The sequence below is a fragment of the Bos javanicus genome, chromosome 8 (assembly GCF_032452875.1).
Source record: "Bos javanicus breed banteng chromosome 8, ARS-OSU_banteng_1.0, whole genome shotgun sequence".
NCBI lineage: Eukaryota > Metazoa > Chordata > Mammalia > Artiodactyla > Bovidae > Bos > Bos javanicus.
Window position 1 is genome coordinate 100,124,437 of NC_083875.1, and position 20,970 is coordinate 100,145,406.

Consider the following 20,970-nt stretch of genomic DNA (forward strand, 5'->3'; position numbering starts at 1 on the left):
GAAGAAAACTAACGTCATTTCTCTCACTTATACCCCTGGGGAAGCAGGCACACCACGACAGTGCCAATTGGAGAAAAGGCCAGTTGGTCTGGATAAGAAGCCTGGACCACACACCCTGCAACGAGGGGTAGATGCCTGAGGACCAGAGCCGTCTCTGACGCTGAGAGTGGCGAATTGGTCTAAAAACCAATTCTTATGAAGCCGGTTAAACAGACTCCCTGTAGCTTTAAGTCTTTCTTTTATAAAAAGGCCAGGGGCAAAACCGTATCAAATGGGCATGAATTCCAAAAAAGAAAGTGTCAGTGAAACATGAAGTTTTACCGCACAGGCATGCCTCAGAAATATGGCAGGTTTGGTTCCAAACCACTGAAATTAAGTGAATATTGCAATAGAGTGAGTCACATGAATTTTTTGGTTTCCCACTGCATATAAAAGTTATGTTTACACTATATTGTTAGTCTATGAAGTATGCAATAGCCTTATGTCTAAAAAACAACGTCCATACCTTAATTAAAAATAATACTGTTGGAACAATGGTGCTGACAGATTGGCTTAACTGGGGGTTGTCAGGCACCTTCCATTTGTTAAAAAAAAAGCAATATTGAGGCACAATAAAATGAGGTGTGCCTATCTATGAAAACACATGGTGCTCTGTAGCAGAGAGAGAATCCATAATGCCAGCAGGTTCTGAATAACTCAGGACCCCCCTCCCCTCTATTTTACAACTCCTGTTTCCTCAGGTACCCAGCGGTGATAGGAAAGCAGTCTAAACACATTCATTACAGGATGGGATTTTCTGTTATCACTTCTCCAGCACAACCAAGGGTATTTGCTGGATAATTGACATCAATGTCTACTGGGAGAAATTTGGGGTAAATAAGGTGCAGAGGGTAAACCTTTTCCTTAAATTTCGGAATCCCAAACAGATTTCCCAGAAGGAAAGAGAGCATGGGGTTTGCCCACCACGGTCAAATTCTGGGGGAGAAAGACGGGCTGAATGAGTGAAGGGTCATCTCCCCACGTATATAGTGACTCCCTGCCCTGCTTTTGTCTCCACAGAGCTTCTCCAGTGCAGATGGAGGTAAGTGTAAGCGCTCTCTCCCTATCTGTACCTGAATGTTCTCATGTCAGCTTAGTGGGTCTCATTAACACAGGCTCCCTGGGAGATATGCTGTGTTGGTTTGGAAGGGCATCAGAAAGAAGGGGAGCACTATTTGCGAATGCTTGGGAGGGCCATGTCCCCATCTCCTCTGCCTCTCCTCTTCAAGGACTACTTCTTAACCAGCTTTTCCTAGTCTTACACAGCTGGCCCAGCTCTTCTTCTTCCCATTTGGTCTCCAAAGTTCACTGCTTGGATCTCTCTTGAAATACACTCAGCCCAGAGCACCAGCCTCAGGACCAGTTCCCTGGCAGGGTTGAGCCCACTGGAACTGGTGGTTAGGTCTCCAGGTAACAATACACATCAGGAGCCCATCAGCTGATGTTTAGGAAACCTTCCTAAGGCCTCTGGTTTTACTCTGAATCAGAAAACCACAGTTTCTCCAGCCTCCCTGGGAACCAGGGCTTCACAGAACTTCTCTCCCTGTGGGGCATGGTTGGCTGGGGGCACATGAAGGTTAGGAGCAGGGCCCTGGCTTCCTGACCCCCTCCTGGCAAGAGTGGGCCTTCCTCTGCTCTCTCTCCCCTTCTTTGCCCCCTGCTTCCCTGCTGTCCTTCCCTGGGGCCATGGGATGAATTTGAGGTTGTATGCCTCTCAGCCTTTACCTTGCTCCTCTAACTTTAGCTACAAACTCATGAAAACCACTTGATTTCCACTTTTCACTCTGACCATTAGCTCAACCTGTCCTAAAATGCCAGATCTTGTCAGAAGGAACAGACATCTGCTCTCTTTCAGCCTCTAAACCAGCAAGATGATGCAGGAGGTAGAATAAGCGCTGGCATCAGTATTTTCCCAATGTCTTTTGGAAATGTATTGTTAAAGATTTTAAAATGCAGAGATGGATAGTCATTTTTCTTATAATGTCTAGCAAAGATCCTTGCAATAAGGATAATTCTAACTTCAGAAAACAAACAAACAAGAAAAAATGGTGGTTTGTTCGGGTTCCCCCACTGAACAAATGAAAGGCAGGGGATCTGAATTTTGGCCCTTTGAGTAATCTTTGGGAAGGCATTAAATTCATGATCCGAGTGCATATGCTCAGAGACAAGTCCAGGTTGAGCCCACAGCAACTCCAGGAAGAGCACCTATGATAGTTCTACAACTTTCTCTAGGGTATGGCCTAGTCAGGACACTTGTTCTGTGCTTTGGGGGTGGAGTATAGACTGAGGAGGTGGCCTTGCCTGTTTTGGGGAGTTGAGGGTGGCAGCATGGGAAAGATAGTGGCGTTCCCTCGTGCTAGGGCTACCCTGAGGCCATGTATGTGATTAGCAGTAACACAGTAAGTATCAGACATGGACCCACAGACACCCACATACCAGAGGCGTGCACATCAACCTCTTCTGCTTTCACTTCTTTTTTTTTCTCTTCCCTTCTCAGGCCAGGACCTTTCTTAGGCTTCTCTCTCTAATTAGGGAAGGGATGGAACCTGCGTATTGTGTCCCAGGGAAGCTGTGTGGGCCATGGAGACCCATGTAGTATGTGACTTGTTAACAAGCATCCATGAAGCCATGTCATAAACTCTCTCTTTTTTGTTTTCACCCTGAACTTCTCTCATTTCCTCCTGCTCCGTGTACTTCCCACTATTTTCATCTGTTCACCTAAGTAGTTCATAGAGGTGGTAAGAAATCCAATCATGACTTAGAAAGGATTCTGCAGAGAAAAACAGCCCTTGTGATTATATCCTCCATTACTTTTTACAGGATGAGTGAACTCAGGCTTAAGAGGATGCAAAAGTCTCAGGGGTCACAAGAAATGGCCAGGGAAAAGTTTCCATGATCTTCCTTATTGCCCTGGATGGTGATACTTCCATGTCTGATTATAACTAGGCCTGGGGAGACCTTTCCATTACACCACAGCTGTTAGCAAAGAAAGCAGTTTGAAGGAGGGAACACATCCTTCCAAGAACGTGGTCAGTGTTTATAGGTCACTCTGTGGGTCAAAACCCATCATGAAGCACATCCAGTTTAGGAACTTTGGGCTGTCTGATTATTTCCTCTTCCTTTGGTTTCAAAGTTACCAAGACCTCTTAGAATCAACCAGTTGGTACTAAGACCTAACAAAAAATGATTGTAGAATAATAATGCCTTAGGACAAATACCCAACTTCTGAAACACGATGATTACAGAATCCAGGTCCAGCTAAAGTTATAACTGTACAAGACACTGCAGAGGTCAGAAAAGCATCACCAGTGTGATGAGTTGCCAAGGAGTTGGCTGCTAGTGTGTGCTTGTGTAATGACCTCTCTTCAGGTACCCTGTGCATATACCCCTGTGCTTTTCAGAGGAAATAAAGATATTAGACTGCTGGATCACCAATGTTTTTTGATTACATGATAGCCTTGGCAATCAAGAGCTATGTATTTTAATCATGAGTAGAATTTCTTGGCCACGTACTTCATGATGCCCCCTCATTTCCTCCCTACCCCACATACATCCTTGTTATATGGTGGAGTCAAAATTGATTGGGTGGGTTGTTTTTACTGCCCTAAATAGGCACAGTGTTTTGTGTAAGTATAAATTTCACATAGTATGTACCTAGAACTACCTCTGTTCTTTACCCACTGGGGAGCTGGTGTGAAACCCTTGGCCAGAACTGGCAAAGGAAAACCTCTGTCCTGGGCCTGTCTTGTCCTTGCTGTTTGAGACTATAGATTTCCATCCCATCCCAGTCTGGGGCAGCCTGGAACCTTTCCTGCATCAAAACCCTCATACCAATTGTTGGGACCTAGTGTGTCTTCACTTGCCCAGAAGTCATGATTTTAGGAGAGTTTTCATCAGTTTTGTTTCTCTCTAACGTTGGCTATTTATGTTCTTCATATGGTGACGATTTTAGCAGTGCTGGGTAATGGGAAGGACTCCCCTTTCCTCTTTGTTCTATAACTGACTGTTACCTCCTCGGACAGAGGGAGGAAGAAGCATGATAGGCCACCCAGACTTTGTCAGGAAGAGGGCAGTTTACTGACTGAGGTTATGTGAAGGAATTCTCCCCCAGAAAGCTTTGGGGGTCCTGTTTCTTTTTCCTTGTGTTGGTCTATCAGACCCCTTGGAGCTGCAGAACCTCAGGAATTACTATTTAATGATATATTGAGGGGCTGCCCTACCCTCTCCCTTGGGCCCCACCCCCTGCCACCTCTTATCAGGAGCAGAAACCATGGAGCCCCAGCCCCATAAGAGCTGTAGTCCATGGGCCTGTAGCCAGTGACCACTGGGCAAAGGTAACTCCATCACCTGCTCCCTTCTGTTGGGGAGCTGCTCCTGGGGGAGGCTGAAATGTAAGCAGTAGGAGTCATGAGCAGAATCCCCTGCCTACGGGTGGCTTTTACTTCTGGCTGCTAAATCTTTCAGTATGCAGAAATGTCCTGGAAATTCTATGTGTAGCATAGAAGGCACCAGACACGTGTGACCAGTCTGCAAAGTCTTACCTAGTCTTAATGGCTTGAGAGATTCAAATGCATCGCATTTGAACGTAGGCAGTTGGACTTACCGAGATTGCCCTTCCACAGACTTCTAGAAATCCTCAGAGAAACTCAGAAGTTGTGCACATCTGCTCTGGTCTTCTCCCATCTCCTAAACTGTGCTACTCCTCCTTCCCCTGGACCACTGTCTCCCCCTACCTGCTCAGGCCCTGCTTTACCCCGACTGTTGCTCTCTTTGGTCCTGCCTTGTGTGGCTTAGGGTCCTGACCCTTCCCACAAGTCTCCAGAGTGAGAACAGAATCTCCCAGCTAACTTAAGGAACACTGGCAGAGACATGTGACCATACTCTGAGGCCCTGGCTCAAATTCAGGCCATTTCAGAGGGTCTCTCTAGGCTGCTTCCTGGCTATCTTCTAGCCCAGCATCATCTCAAAGGCCCACCTTCCTCCCCTGCAGTGAAGGGCCTTCAGCTATGTCTGTCTGACCCAGTGCCCAACTCCAGAACACATGAGGCCCCCGGGAGAAACAGTAACCTGAGCCTTGCTCCAACCCAGGGCCTGCCTGCCGACTCCTGACTTCTGGTTCTGTCTCCCCAAAGGGTTGATACAGACAAACCCATTCTCTTAGAGAAGCTCCACCCCATCCGTTCCCTTTGCCCTGGGAACATGGTGGTCCAGTGTCCCTACATCCTTGGTTGTTCGGCTGAATGTGAGTCTGCAGTGGCCTCGTCGGTACAGAGCTCAACCAATCCTAATTTGGTGTCTGGTCACAAGCACTCTGCTACATGAAATTTAAAAAGGAAAACAGAAACCTGCCAGAATTAAGTCAGCATCAGTGGGGATACAGAGGACGGGATGGATGTGGGAAGGCTGGGGGACTGACTGGATACCAGGAGAGGGAGGTAGGGGCACCGCCAGGATCCTGGGTGAATTGTGGTACCAGTGAGCTGAGATACGCTGCACAGGAGAAGCAGCAGATGAGTGGAGATGAGAGTTCTGTTTTGGACATGTTGAGCTTGAGATGATTTGTGGGCTGTTGAATAGAATATGCGGTAAGCAGTTAGACGTGATCATTGACCAGTGATCGACATTCCAGGATAATGGGGTGTGTCTTTGGCACATGGAAGGAATCACATCACCTAGAGTCCAGCTTTCTAGAATGTTCCTTCACTTTCCCCCTGCTCTCTGGGGTGTGCACAGATTCTTCCCCTGTTTCACCCCAGTGGTTTCCCCCTCTCCTCTAATACTTCGACACACCTATTGACTTCCGTGGCCTCCATCTCCCTAAATGAACTTTCAAGATATTTTCCCAAGCAGAGCCGTTCTCTGTATTCTGCACGGCCACATTTCTTGCAGCTGAGCTCATGGTGTTTCACTGGTGCTGTTATTTGGAATCTCTAGATTTTCTAGCTGAAACACCAGACAGAAGGACTGAAATTGTGGGATAAATTCTGAAAAAAAATTTTTTTATGCCTATTAGTCTTTGGAATGAATCAGGCACATAAAGTGATATTTCCAGTTTAAGGAAAGACTCCCAAATCTGTTTTCCAATTCTGTTTAAGACATGTCTTCCATGTTTCTACTGCTTCCCTGGTGGTTCAGAGGTTAAAGCGTCTGCCTGCAATGTGGGAGACCTGGGTTCGATCCCTGGGTCAGGAAGATCCCCTGGAGAAGGAAATGGCAATCCACTCCAGTATTCTTGCCTGGAAAATCCCATGGACGGAGGAGCCTGGTGGGCTACAGTCCACGAGGTCACAAAGAGTCAGACATGACTGAGCAACTTCACTTTCACTTTCCATGTTTCTAGTTTGAAGTCCCATACTTGGCCCAATCCCATTCTTCGGTGGCTCAGACCAGAGTAAGAGTCCTGGATTTGATCCCTGGGTCAGGTAGATCCTGTGGGGAGGGAAATGGCAACCCACTCCAGTATTCTTCCTTGGGAGATCCCACGGACAGAGGAGCCTGGCAGGCTGCAGTCCATGAGATTGCAAAGAGTTGTACACAACACAGCGACTGAGAACGCACCCACATCAAGTTGATAATGGTTCTCGCTAGTTCATCTCTCTCCCTGTTTTTTTTTTTTTTTGTCCTCTGAACACATTGTACTCTTAGAATCTAGAGCTTTCTATTGAATCTTTTAATACATAGAGCTGTTCTGGGGCTTGAGCTTTCTGGCCGGGATCTCTCCTACCTCAGCTACTCTACTGAATACCAGTCACTGGGCAAATGCTGGTCTTTGTTTACCCTGATCCTCTCTTGCAATGGCCACCTCTGTGGTCCATTATGTAGGGCAGACAAGCTGCTGTCTCGGCAGTGAACCCATCGGGCCTCTCAACACTGTGCCTAATTGTATTCCCTATTCTCTGCTACCAGATGCAGTAAATCACATTTCCTCCCAGCTCCCCGACCTGCCAATCCTCTGTTCACGAACAGCAGAACCATCACCTGAGCAGGACGGAACCAGCAGAGCAGCTGGTAAGTCCTGGGGAACTGTTTGCTTTTGATGCCAGGACTGACCGTGGGGCTTGCATTCCTCTGAGCTTTATTAATGAGGGATGCCCAGATATTCTTACGTGGAGGGTGGTCCCCCTCCTCAGCGCAGCTTCAGATGTAGAACTTACAGTGGCCACACAGGGCAGGCACTGGTCCCTGAGGGGTTTCTGGGGGCCAAGGGGAGGGAGTATTGAGAAAACCATAGAGCTCTTTTCCTCCTACTTTGGAGGAATCTGTGTTTGTGGTCTTTATATCAGTCCTCATTCTACAAGATCAAATGAGCTATGCTGGGAAGGTGGGGGGAAACTATTTTCAAAGCGTGTGAGAATGTTGTGGTAATCCTTTGGGAACTGAGCTGTTTGTACACTGTGAACATATAGATTCTCAAGTCTCCTCATTACTGGAGTTATTTCTTACCTCCTGTGGTATATTTGGAAAATAAAAGGAGCAATTTAATGAATGTATGCTTCTTGCTAATATGCCTCACACTTGTGGATTGTAGCGAGTAATACATTTGTGAGTGTAAAACATATGGAGAACTCTGCTTTGCTCTGTTCAATGTGAATGTGCCCCACAAATCAGAGCTGGACGCTGTGCTTAATAAATCACCATACCAATCCTTTTTGCTCTGTGCACAGAGGCACTGAGAGCAGGGGTTGGATGGAAAAATGAGCCACCAATGCTGTAGGGTTTGTGATAATGTAGGTGAACTGGAATTTGAGCATCAGATTTATGCTTTATGTAATCCAGGTAAATTTATGTTTAAAAGAAGTCATGGAAGGGTACCTTTGTAAGACAATCATGGACTAATAAGTCAGAGGAAATTGTTTATACAGTATTTTATGAAGCAAACATAGCAAACTTCTATGTTAGCCTTCCTTTTAACATAGAAGTAAAATAATTCTGCAGGTATTGACATAATTGTCATGCACATTGGCAAAATAAAAGTATTCCTGGGGACTCTATAAATATCTTAGCATATTATTGTACAAACAGATTCACAGGGTTCTAGAGTTGGGGGCGGGTACTGTAGATGGTATCTGGTCAAACTCAAGCTAGGATCCCAGGGTAGTTAAAAACCTTGTAGCTACAGTCGTCCTACGAAGGGACCATTGGCAGTGATTTAAGCTGCAGATTCTTTTAAATGCTCCAAGATGCACTTCTGAGATCAACTCGGGATAACAATTCTTCAAAAGGCACATACCTCCCTGCGTGTTATTAGAGTGTTGGTGGTTCCCAGTAGTTGTGGGTAAACAGCTTTCTAGCTCCTCTCCACATTTCTGCGACTCACAGGACATGCAATATGAACTAATTAACGGATCAGTTCGTGAAGGCGGTAGGGCCAGTGTGTGGGGACTGAGAGATATGAACAGGATTTGAGCAGCATCGGCAGTCAAGGAATGTGAGCTTCAAGAATGATATGTTACTGGGATTGCAGTTCTGTGTGCATAGGAATACACACACTTTCACAAGCTAGGATCCTTCCTCTTGGAAGATACTGTGAAAACATAATGAATCCAAATAGCAAATGCCTTTTTGAAAAAGTATTATGTGTTCAAAGTCTTCTAAAAAATAAGTCTACATGTACTTTTGTTTATCAGTTAAGAACCAATATGCATAAATGTATCTACTGTGGAAATATACAGATGCAGAGGCTTGAAAGGAATTGCATTTGATGTGGTTAACTGCTTCGTCCAGGCTGCTTTTGAAATAGAGCATCCAGATTAATGATCAGTTATGGCTAGCAGTGATTACACAGAGCATGGACAGCTTACAAATGAGTGGCAGTCGCCCCTGGAATTCTTTCTTATAGGTATCATCCATCTTGCTTTAGGGGTGTCCTTTTGAAAATTTGCACAGTCTTAGGGCCATTTTAAAAAATGTCACTGGTCGTTACTCAGTATTATGACAAATATTCTGGTTGTCTGGAGTTTGGGAGGTTTTGGGTTCTGTATAAATGGGAATTTATTTACAATCTTTGCTTTGCAGAATCAGGAGGCATCTGTTCCAATTCCTTATTCAAACATGGAAGCCCAGGGACAGAGCCTTGCCACGAGGCCTTCAAACCACAGGGACACACCATGACCTGGGTCTCCCTACAGATGGCCCATTCTGTCTGTAATTGGCTCTGACACCTGGGAAGTTCATCCTCAGATGGAGCTCTCGTTAGTCTGCTGCTTTCATCTTTTACCTATTTTTACGTATCCTTAAGATACAAACCGAAGTTTGTATCTTAGGAGCCCTTCAGAACAAACCTAAGTTCTGATTTCCGTTTAAATATTTGAAAACGGCTATCACATCCTGTCTTTCCCAGGCCTTCACTTTCCATCCCCTTAATGCCCGCAGCCCCTTTCGGTTCATCTGGTCCTGAGGTGGTAGGTTTCTTGGACCCCCTTAGCTGTGCCTGTCCCTCCCCTGTGGACATGCCCCGCTTGGTCTCTGAAGGGCAAGACTCAGAGCTGCCCAGCACAGTCCCCACAGAGGCCACGGCCATGTGACTTCCTGGCGGTCCTCACGGCCTTTCCGCTTCAGGCTCTCAGGTGCAGCCTCCAGTGAGTGGCCTGCGCCACTACCGGGCCTCCTTCCCTCTGTCCAGCGGAGTCATCACTCCACAGTCATTCCAGTGGCAGCGAGAAGTCTGTTCCCCACAACTGTGCACATACTACTTCGCCTTCTCACATGCAGAAGAGCCTACAAATTCCTCTCTTTTTAATCTTAAGAGGCAAAAATAAGGATAGGCTATGCGCCTCTCGGCCCTTGGTAGATTTTACATGACTGTTAAGTTTCTTCCTGTTAAGTGTCCCTCAGGAGTGTCCGGGGCCCCTGGGGTCACCGAGGAGTCTCTGGAAGGTAAGGAAGGGGTTGAGGTGAGGGACTTGGTGTTCTGTCCCATTTCAAGCACAGCGGCTTCCCCAGCCTTGTGCTTCCTTATCCTATTTCTGCATCAGGTTTCATTGAATAAAGGGTTTAACCAATTTGAAAGGAGAAAGCTCTCTTTGTTGTCAGGATTTTTACAGCTCATGGTTGGGGCTCCAAACACCCTCACTTTTCCTCTCGGTTTAGTATCATCTCAGATCTGAAAAGCAAACTGGCATTATTTATCATCATTTCATTGATAAAATTGTTGCACAGTTTGATAAAAAGTCAGAAGCCTGGGGCTCACCGTTAGGGATCCTCCTGGCCCTGGGGAATCCTTACCTGGCACCTATGGGGCATGGCCCTCCAACCAGTGACAAGTTCTGGCTGTTGTCCTAACACTCATGGCACATGTTTCTGTCTCGTCCACATAAGGACAATAGGGACTTTATGATGATCCAATATGCTTTATATCTGTCATTTGTCTAATCTGTCTAGAGACCTTGAAGGAAAAAAAAATTGAGATTAATGTGCCCAGCTTCTGCTCTTTCAGAATTGATTCTAGAGTTTAGCCAGCCATGATGTCCAGCTATTTATATATAGTTTATGGAATTCCTTCCTTCTCAGTTTTGAAAATTTGAACTTGGCATTTCTGCCTCCACTGCCTTTCCTGGTATATGAAATCCTTGGGACAAATTCATTGATGTGGGAACTGGGGCACAGGACCCAAAGCACTGTGAGCAGTTGTATCCCTGGGAGTTGTATTATCTTCCAATCTTCTCTACTCACCTGGGTTTCAGTTACATCTTAGCAGTCCTGGGTTTCAGTTACCTCTTAGCAGTATTCTTTCCGACACTTCTCAAGCTGTAAACTGCCTTTCTTGACCAAAAAGACTGAAGCAAAGTCAATATGAGAAATTGGCTTTGGCTCTTGCTAGATGGCATCACCAACTCAATGGACATGAGTTTGAGTAAGCTCTGGAAGTTGGTGATGGACAGGGAAGCCTGGCATGCTGCAGTCCATGTCGTCACAAAGAGTCAGACACGACTGAGCAACTGAACTTTGCTGTCCTTCACCATTATGCCCTTGCTGACTTATTTTTATTAAAAGCACAGTGTCTTGGGAAAACATTTGATTTGAAGAAATGTTTGATTGTTGGGTTTTGAAGTTAGAGATTGCTCTCTGGGATGAGAGGAAGGATTCACTCTAAATGAATATCCTCATTTTCATCATTTTTGACATCACAGTGCTAATTTTATATTTCCCACCTCAAGAGGAGTGAACATAAATGCATATATATAGTCTTATGCTCAAAGAGATGCATGTGTATATATTCATTCAATAAGCCAAGCGTATGTATTGTTTTTCTTCCACATGGTACGTTGCCAGCCACTTGATGTGTATTACACAGGGAAGATCTCACTGCTGGGTGGTGGTCGTGGTCTGATTGTCCATCGCGCTCCCTCCTCTTGGATTTGATACGTCACTGACTCACAGGCCACGTGGGCTCTCCATGGCAGCATGGAATATCAAAGCTGGATACCATGTATACTCACACACACACACATATATATATATGCATTAATATTTCTATAACTGAATCACTTCACTGTACACCAGAAACTTAACACAACATTGTAAATCAGCTATACTTGAGTTAAAAAAAAAAAAAAAAAAAAAGAGCTACTTACCCTTCATTGTACCAATCGGGAAAATGAGGCCCCAAATTGAGATGTGACCTGGATAGGAATTCAGACTCACTTTCTCCCTTCCTATGACACCTCCCATATGATGACTGATGACCATGGGACATGATTTTTATACTTTACACATGGACCCTCAACTTTATTATTCCACCCACTGATAACAGTGAGTCAAGGGAAGTGAGCTGGGAGCAGCCTGGGTCAAGGAATTTAACAATAATCAAAAGTTCCATCTTCATGGGGCAGGGTTCTGTCTTGTGTGCTCTTGGCTTGATTCTGAAATGGAATCTTGCCAGTTTGTGTCACTTTCCCCTTACCTGTGTCGGGTCCTCTTGTTTCCTTTCCCCTGGGTCCCTTAGGGCCCTTGCAGCTGCTGTGTTTGTCCAGGCTGAAGGTGACAGGGGACAAGAGGGCGCAAAGAGCCAGGGCAGCAGGTTTGACCTGGAATCAAGCATTCTGTGTTCTTCACACCCTCTTTCTGGGCCCTGTGGTGTCCGGGCATCTTTCTTGGAGGCCTTCCACTCTTGCTCATACTTGGGTCTTTTCAGAACCTAGAAACTAGGCTCATCAACCCCATTAGGGTATCTCTGCTTCTCCAAGGTGGCCCTTCTATGGATGAAAGAGCTGTGGGGGAGAAAAACCAAGGAAACCAAACACAGAGCTCAAAGTCACAGTACAAGTGATGCCATCCATTTGTATCCCTTTGCAGAAACTGGCCCCTTTGCTTCTTATTCTTCATTAGCAAAATGGAGATACTACTTGCTCTCTCGCTGGGATGTTGGAAGGCAGAACAAACATGCTTGTGTCCTCCAGTCTCACTGTTGTCAGTGTGTGATACTTGAAAATCAATACTTATATCATTTTATAAAGACATACTTCCAGACTCCAATCAACCCATCACTGGAACATCTACTGGACTCTTTCCTTTTTTTCTGTTACCTGGTCCTTCCTCGAATACTTTTCTTTATGTCCATGCAGCTCTTTCAAAATCTCTTTCAAGGGCTCTCCAGAAAGTTTCCTTCCCTGAGCAGTACCCTTCTCCTCATTTTTTTTTCCCAATAAGATGGCACAGATACCAAGCCCTTACGATCTTCATCGTCATGTACCTGTGGCATGGGGAAACTTGTGGGAAGAAAAGGGCAGATTAGAGAGTGTTCACTGTGGTTAGAGAGGAGGGCATGATGTAAGGGAGAGGTCTTTGGCAGAAGTAAAAAGCAGAAGAGTTTTAAAAATTGTGTGCATGCCTCCTAAACAAAATGTAAATCTTATCTTCCTGCTGGTTCATATCCACCCTCGTGCACATTTGGGATATTATTGGCTAAGAGCTGAAGCAAAATAGAAATACTTATTCACAAACAACACATTTAAGAAAAATGTTCACACTTTGTGGTTTTCTGAATGTCTAGTAACATTCTCATATGTGTATCCATGAAGTCTAAATATTGTCTTAAGAGAGTAGATCTTTAAAGTTACCCCTAAAATTGGCAATTATGTAAGGGGTGTAGGGGCCAGCTAACCTTATTTTGGTAATCATTCTGCAGTATATATGTATATCAAATCATCGCATCATACATCTTAAGCTAACATATGTTATATGTCAATAATATCTCAATAAATCTCAAAAGAAAACCAAAAAATAAACGAAAATATTGCCTTTGTGTAAGCTCGAGCTTCTCAAAGTGTTTGCCTGAGTCACCTTACTAAAGAGAAAAGAGTGAAGGCAGACAAGGAATGGGAGACCAAACCTGAAGAAATCTACTAAAAATCTGTGGTTTCTTTAAAGCCCCAGGTCTTATCTGGGGGAAAAATACATATGAATGTTGTCTTTTATGGCATAATCTATCTAAGCTTTTTTTATTATAAAAATGTCTTAAAGTATTCTACTTTCAAATTCTAGAAATATTGAAAGAACAGTGTGTATTATATAAATATTAATCTGTAACCCTAATGAATCCATGTCACTTGTGGTTCACACCCAGAGTTATCTCACACTTCACAAAATGTAGCATAAAATCACAGGCAAAAGAAGAAAACCCACTGAAAAGAAACTCTGTTCTTTTTTACCTATTTCTCCTGAAGGATGTTGAAAGGGATCCAATTCATATCTCCACCCAGAAGGACTTCTCACATTCCCTTTTCTTCCCTCCTCAAGTAACTCTCCAAAGCATCATTCACTGCCACAGAATATCCCCTCCCTAGCCATCTTTCACGGAGAAGGCAATGGCACCCCACTCCAGTACTCTTGCCTGGAAAACCCCATGGTTGGAGGAGCCTGGTAGGCTGCAGTCCGTGGGGTCGCTAAGAGTCGGACATGACTGAGCGACTTCACTTTCACTTTTCACTTTCATGCATTGGAGAAGGAAATGGCAACCCACTCCAGTGTTCTTGCCTGGAGATCCATCTCTGGGGTCGCACAGAGTCGGACACGACTGAAGTGACTTAGCAGTAGTAGCAGTAGCCATCTTTCACAGAGCTTTTACTGTCTCTTCCATTAAACTCCTCCTTTCTCAGCTCTTAATTTTATGGATCTGATTAACCATTAGAGTCAGACACGACTGAAGGGACTTAGCAGCAGCAGCAGCAGCAGCAGCAAAGACATTCTCCCCATTATCCCTCCTTTTAGTCCAGTCTCTGATTCTAGGAATAGGCAAGGTCCGGCTGAGTTTGGACATTAGGATGGTGGAGAAGGGAAAATTGGTGGGCAGAGAGAGGGAGGGATATCCCTAAAGATTCCTATGTTAATAATGTGTATCCTATCAGATATGGATATAAAAGTAGAAATGTTTTATTCCATACTCTGTATTGATTACAGCTCAGTGTATCATTTGGCTCACATATTACTGGATAGTTTGGGGTTTTATATCTATTAACTGACAATCATTATTGCTGCTGTTGCAGTTCAGTTGCAAAGTCACGTCCGACTCTTTGCAGTCCCATGGACCTGTAGTCCACCAGGCTCCTCTGTCCATCATTATTATATTGCTTATTTATAAACATGTCCCATGAGTGTGTTAATAGTGATAGGATGCAATATTTCATCCCAAAACTGTGCCTTTTAATATAAATGTAATATTTAAAGAACAGGTTCTTGGAGCCCATTCAGTTCAGTTCAGTCGCTCAGTTGTGTCTGACTCTGCAACCCCACGAATCGCAACACGCCAGGCCTCCCTGTCCATCACCAACTCCCGGAATTTACACAAACTCATGTCCATCGAGTCAGTGATGCCACCCAGCCATCTCATCCTCTGTCGTCCCCTCCTCCTCCTGCCCCCAGTCCCTCCCAGTATCAGAGTCTTTTCCGATGAGTCAACTCTTTGCATGAGGTGGCCAAAGTATTGGAGTTCAGTCCAAAGTATTCAGCATCAGTCCTTCCAGTGAACACCCAAGACTGATCTCCTTTAGGATGGACTGGTTGGATCTCCTTGCAGTCCAAGGGTCTCTCAAGAGTCTTCTCCAACACCACAGTTCAAAAGCATCAATTCTTCGGCGCTCAGCTTTCTTCACAGTCCAACTCTCACATCCATACATGACCACTGGAAAAAAAGATTTTAAATGCCTATTCTATTTGATAACACATTTTATGGAAAATCAGGAAATAACAGACATAGTTCTCTTGATATCACCGTCATTGTATGAGCTGATGTACCTTTTTGACAAATATTGGTTGGCTTCCCACTGTGTCACTTAAAGAAACTCAAGATCTTTGTGCTGAGCAAGTGAAACTTTCAAAACGGACACAATGAAAATAAAGCATTGGAATTTGTTTCAAAATCTTCTTAGTTAAGTGTTAACCATGTCAGATTGTATCTTATAAGCAGACAAAATACCATTGTTATTCTTCACCCAGTACAAGCATTAATCACTGTGTATACCTTTTCATCGGTGTCATATAAACTATTTGTCACCAGATTAAAACAACCAATTAGACTTTTCAATTAGTAGCATTTGTTTCACAGGTATGGTTAGCAGGTACCTTCTATCCAAAAGGCTCTAAGGTAGGTGTTTGGGGTGGGGGGAATCTCTGAAAGATGCCAGGCAAAAAGCTAGCCTTCCAGGATCCTAAAAATCTGTGGAGCTAATAAAACATTCCCACAAATAATTATATTACTGACTGGAAAGTGTTAGGTGCCCTCAGTTTAGAGGTAGTGTTCAGAGAATCTTGAGAAGAGAGGGATATCTTAGAAATGGGGTGATCAAAGAAAGTTCATGGAAGAGGGTGTAGTTGACCTGGGGATCAGTGGATGAGTCACATTTGGATATAAAGAAACTCAAAAGTAGGACATTTCAAGAGAAAGGAATCTTAAAAGCAGGAAATGTTAGGTGTAAGATGGTGTTTTTTAGCTGCTGTACAGGGTAAGGAAACAACAAAACGTTGATTGGAAAGATAGTTTGGATCTTTTTAACACAGTGGGGAACTTATAGTTCAGAAAGAGATAGGAACTCAACGGCGATGACAAGCAGAGATGTGACACCAGACTCTAGAGTCTGTTAGTGGAGAAGGGACAAAACAGTCTAGGCAGAGGGACAGCATAGATTTAAATGGTCATGGAAAGATGTCCTGGAAACAGTGAGACCTCTGTTATGGCCTGAGCGCATGTGGAATGAGAGAGGCTGCAAGGCAAAGCAAGATAAGAAAGGAAGGTTGCAGACAAATGCCAAGGGAATTATATGCCAAGCTAAGGAGTTTGGTGTTTACCCTCTGCAGACACAGGAGCTGATGGAGAGTTTTTAAGTAAGATAACTCTGTGGGCAGGGTGGAGCCTAGGCTAACAGCGGTCGGCTGGCTTTTACTATACAGGGCCAGATCATAAGTATTTTAGACTTTGTGGGCCATGTATGATCTCTGCTGGGTATTCTTGTTTCTTTCCTTTTCTCTTTCTTAAATTCTTTCTTGCCTTTACTTGTAAGTTTTTTCTTTCCTTTCTTATTTTTCATAGCAATTCTTTTTTTAAAAAAATTATTTTTAATTGAAGGATAATTGCTTTACAATATTGGTTTGATATCTGCCGTACATCAATATAAATTTTTTTTTTTTTTTTGTAAAAACCATTTTCCTCTCCTTTGGCCCTCTGGAAGTGAAATGACAGAAGTAACAGATAGAAATCAGACACAGGTTGCTGTGCAGAAGGTCTGGTCTAAGGCAGTGGTGATAGAGATAATGGTGAGGAGATGCATGGGGATGGATCTGAAGTAGAATTAGTTTCAGCAGGTGTTTGATGATGGGGAATTAGGAAGAAAAGGGAAAGTCAAGTATGATTCTGAGGCTTCTTGCTTGAGAGACTAGGTATTACTTCTCACCAAGACTATGCTTGTCCCACCAAGACTTTGTTCTCACCAAAACTCTGGGGAGCTTTGAGAGAAGATGGACTCAGTTTTGAAGCTACAGAGGTCGATTTATCTGTGGGTCATTCAGGGAATGGGTGTCAAGGGACAGTTGGCTCCATGGGTCCGAGGCCAAGTGTCCTCCCATCCAGAACATGTGCCTCATGGGGAGCCTCTGAGGCAATAGGTCAGAAAGTATGGAGTGTCGTGAGAGTCTACAGGACAGGAAAGAGCTGGTCCTGGGGAAGCTCAGACTGGCCCCAGGATTTGGGATGTTGGAGAAGCTGAGAGTGGTGCCTGGGAAGACCAGGTAGGAAGCTCTTGTGATCATCAGCTAGGAAAGATGGAGTAGTATCTCAGGTGAGTGATGACAGTGGAACAGAGAGGAGGCAGCAGCTGGGGGTGACAACATGGGGCAGGACCTTGAGGGCTTGGCAGTGTGTTCGTGGGGGAAGAAAGAGGCCTTCTGTGAGCGCTGTCCTCGAATTCCCGTGTCGTGGGATAACGCCCCCCCCCAGTCTTTCTTCTTCTAGTTCTTGTCTTAGAAACCCAGCTAAGTGACTGAAGCGCACAGAGCATATAATCTGACTCCTTTCATAGCTTTCCATTTTTGGAAATGTCCTCTTTTAGAGTACCGTAAAGGATGGCCATGTGCCGTCTTGCAAAACCCTTCGCATAATCTCCATTCACAGAAAAGGGAAATGTCAAAAAAAAAAAAAAAAAAGAACACTTGGTAAAAGAGTTCTTTAAAAAGATTTAAGATTTTGGAACTAGGTTACATCCTAACCAAGGACTTTAAAGTTGTCTAAGTCTAGGGTACGCTCCCAATCAAGGTGAACTCGCATGTCATCAGCTTCCCTGAAATGTGTTGCACTGGATCTCAACAGTCGCTCGTGGCCTTATTTAGCTCCTCTTCCTTGGAAGTTTGAGTGCCATTGAGAAATGGAAACTCTGTACACGTGTCTTCCCAGTGCATTTAGCTGCTGTATTAAAACACATATATAACCACCTCTGTCCACGGTGCACTCACGCTAACACTCAAGATGCTTGGTGGTTAGACTAGAAAGGGCACAACACCGTTTTTTTTGTCTGTTTGGCAATTAACCATTCACTGGCTTTTTTTGTTGTAACATGCACTTCCTTTCTCTTGTTTTCATTCAAGCTGTGTACGCCATGGAAATTAATGTGGAGAAAGACAAACAAACAGGAGAGACCAAGATTCTCTCTACATCCACCATTGGCCCAGAGGGGGTCCATCAGAGAGGAGTCAAAGTCTTTGATGATGGTACCAAAGTAGTGTATGAGGTGCACTCAGGAGGCACCATAGTAGAAAATGGAGTGCACACATTAAGCTCAAAGGATGTAGAAGAGCTTATTCAGAAAGCTGGACAATCAAGCTTAAGAGGAGGGCACGTGTCAGAAAGGACTGGGATTGCAGATGGGAGCCTCAGCCACCCTAAGGAACACATGCTCTGCAAAGAAGCCAAGTTAGAAATGGTCCATAAGTCTAGGAAAGATCATTCTTCTGGGAACCCAGGGCAGCAGGCTCCAGCCCCCAGCACTGAAGGGCCGGAGGCAAACTTGGATCAGCCGGTCACCATGATTTTCATGGGCTACCAAAATATCGAGGATGAAGAGGAGACGAAGAAGGTGCTAGGCTATGATGAAACCATCAAGGCTGAGTTGGTCCTCATTGACGAAGATGATGAGAAGTCATTGAGGGAGAAGACAGTGACAGACGTGTCCACCATTGATGGGAATGCAGCCGAGCTGGTGTCCGGGAGACCCATCTCAGACACCACTGAGCCCTCATCCCCTGAAGGGAAGGAAGAGAGCTTGGCCACGGAGCCAGCCCCAGGTACCCAAAAGAAAAAGCGCTGTCAGTGCTGTGTTGTCATGTGACCACTTCTTTCTCCCCCTTTCTTCCGGGCAGCCTCTGTGCTCTCCACCACTCACGTAGACCTCACTGTACCACTAACTGCGATACTGTGAACTGGAAGCAAACACCTGCCTTGCCTTGCAGTTGGATTGCTTTGATCCCTCTTATTTTTTTTCCCCTTTCGTTTTTTTCTCCAGTTTCCTCAGCTCAGAGACAACATGCATGTGTGTGCTTCACTCTTTCCAAGAACTTGCTTTTCCTCTAAACTTTTCCTTGTGTCTTCAAGAGGGAATTGGTTCCTTACTGCTCGATTGGAATGGACTCTTCATATCAGCCAGTGATCTCGTAGCCTTAATTCATTTGACTGGAATTGAACCCGTGGGCACCAGGGGAATCGTTTTGTCATGTTCCTATCATGTAGTCACACATCGCCAGGTTGCTGATTTCTCACTTGCCTCCCTTACTGTGGATCTTTGCTTTTATATTTTATGTGGCAAAATGCTGTGGGGTCTAGCCAGACGCTGGTGTAGCCAAAAGTGGACCTTACTTAGTTTGTTCGATCTAGGGTGATGCTTTTTGCTGCCTTACATAAGCTTCCAGGTTACAGTATTGTGCATCTCTGGCTTTCCTTCTGATAAAACTGAAATGAAGTTGATGTAAAAGAAAAAGAACCCAGTGCTTGTTACAGCTGAATTGTAGGGACTAATTCCATAACCTGCCCATCAACAGCTGTCTCTCTTTCTTATGACTTAACTGATGGGCCCTTTATATGAGAAGCACCATTTTTAACTTTCTAAGGACATGAAACAAGCATTGTTTTGAGCATCAGTAGTGATCTCCAAACTTAGGCGAATCCACGAACCTTGCTTTTATTCTCTAAAAAAAAAGTGTCAATTTTTATATTGTTTTCTTTTTCATGGATATATTCCGTTAATCTATTTTCAATGAAGTGGTCATTTTGAGACGTTTCTCTGTAGTGACCATATTTGTAAAACACTCCTGACCTACAGTGGTTGCTGGGATGCTTCCGGTCCATCCATTGTGGACGGTGCTGTTCCTGAATTAATTCTTCATTCACCTGCCCTGTTGATTCCAGAGCTTTCCATCTGGACTCTTTTCTTTATGTCCCCACGAAAAAGAGAATGTTACCTGTACCTTCACCGTGTAGGTTTATCCACCCCACAAAATTAAACTTTAAAATGTAGAGAGACAAAAAAAGTTTCAAAGATGAAGAAAGATCTGTCTTATCACCCTAAGTACTTTTAATTCATTCCACAAATACTGATGGAGTGAGTGGCACATAACTGAGCTTCTTCAAGCATCGTTTCCTCAACTTATAAAGATTCCAGAACATCAAGGGTGGTTTTTATCTGGAACACAATGAACAGTTCTTTAAATTCTTAGCATTTCTCCCAAAGCAAATAGCCACTGGTATAAAAGAACCAAAGGGAAGCAATATAGTAAAATAATAATAGAGCAATGAAATAAAGCTGTAGCATTTGAATTGCTTTTAAAACAAATATATCTTTTAAGTTTTTTGCCAAATGTTCTTAGTATTGTTGCAGATAATTCACAAATTTATCCATGTTCCATAGAACCTAATTTTAAAAAATATGTGATAAGATGTACTAGATCAAGTTCTACTTCTGTGAAGAGTGTTGAGAGGAGGCAAAAGCAAAGTGGCCTGGAGAGAATTTTATTACAGAACCAACTCAATTTGTCCTAAATAGCTTTTTTAGTGCTAAATTGATTATTTTTAATATATTGGCTTGGAATTGTACTTATTCCAGTTAGCAGGGGGAAAAACAATATTTTTTAGTTTTCAAACAATTACATTTAACGAGCACAAAATAAGTCATTTTATCACCAATATGTAAACCAAAAAAAGTTTAAAAAGGAAAAAAATAATGAGCTAAGTTCTACTTTCTAAGGTGATTCCATCCATGGCTTGATTTTGAACAGCTGAGGGAATTCTCTCTAAATCTCAGGTTCAGCAAAGCAGCTGTTTTTTAATAAAACTGCTCAATTATCTAGAAATAATATCTGGTTTTGCTGCCTATAAACCTCACCACTTTCAGCTCCACGCTCCTCAGTAAATGCTTGTTTAAGCATCATTTAAAAAGTTAGAAGAAGACAAGCCAGAGA

At 43.9% G+C, this 20,970-nt stretch overlaps 1 protein-coding gene across 8 annotated transcripts in view; it reads left to right on the top strand.

Moving 5' to 3' along the window:
* The window catches only part of PALM2AKAP2 (PALM2 and AKAP2 fusion), a 511,493-nt gene that overhangs the window by 272,764 nt on the left and 217,759 nt on the right, over positions 1–20,970 (top strand). For 7 of the 8 annotated variants that reach the window (XM_061426455.1, XM_061426454.1, XM_061426449.1 and 4 more), the window contains 3 exons: positions 1,060–1,081; positions 6,946–7,047; positions 18,109–18,804. In XM_061426455.1, coding sequence (XP_061282439.1) covers positions 1,060–1,081; positions 6,946–7,047; positions 18,109–18,804 — 820 coding nt within the window. The remainder of the gene's footprint in view (positions 1–1,059; positions 1,082–6,945; positions 7,048–18,108; positions 18,805–20,970) is intronic. The other variant, XM_061426457.1, reaches the window with a different exon arrangement.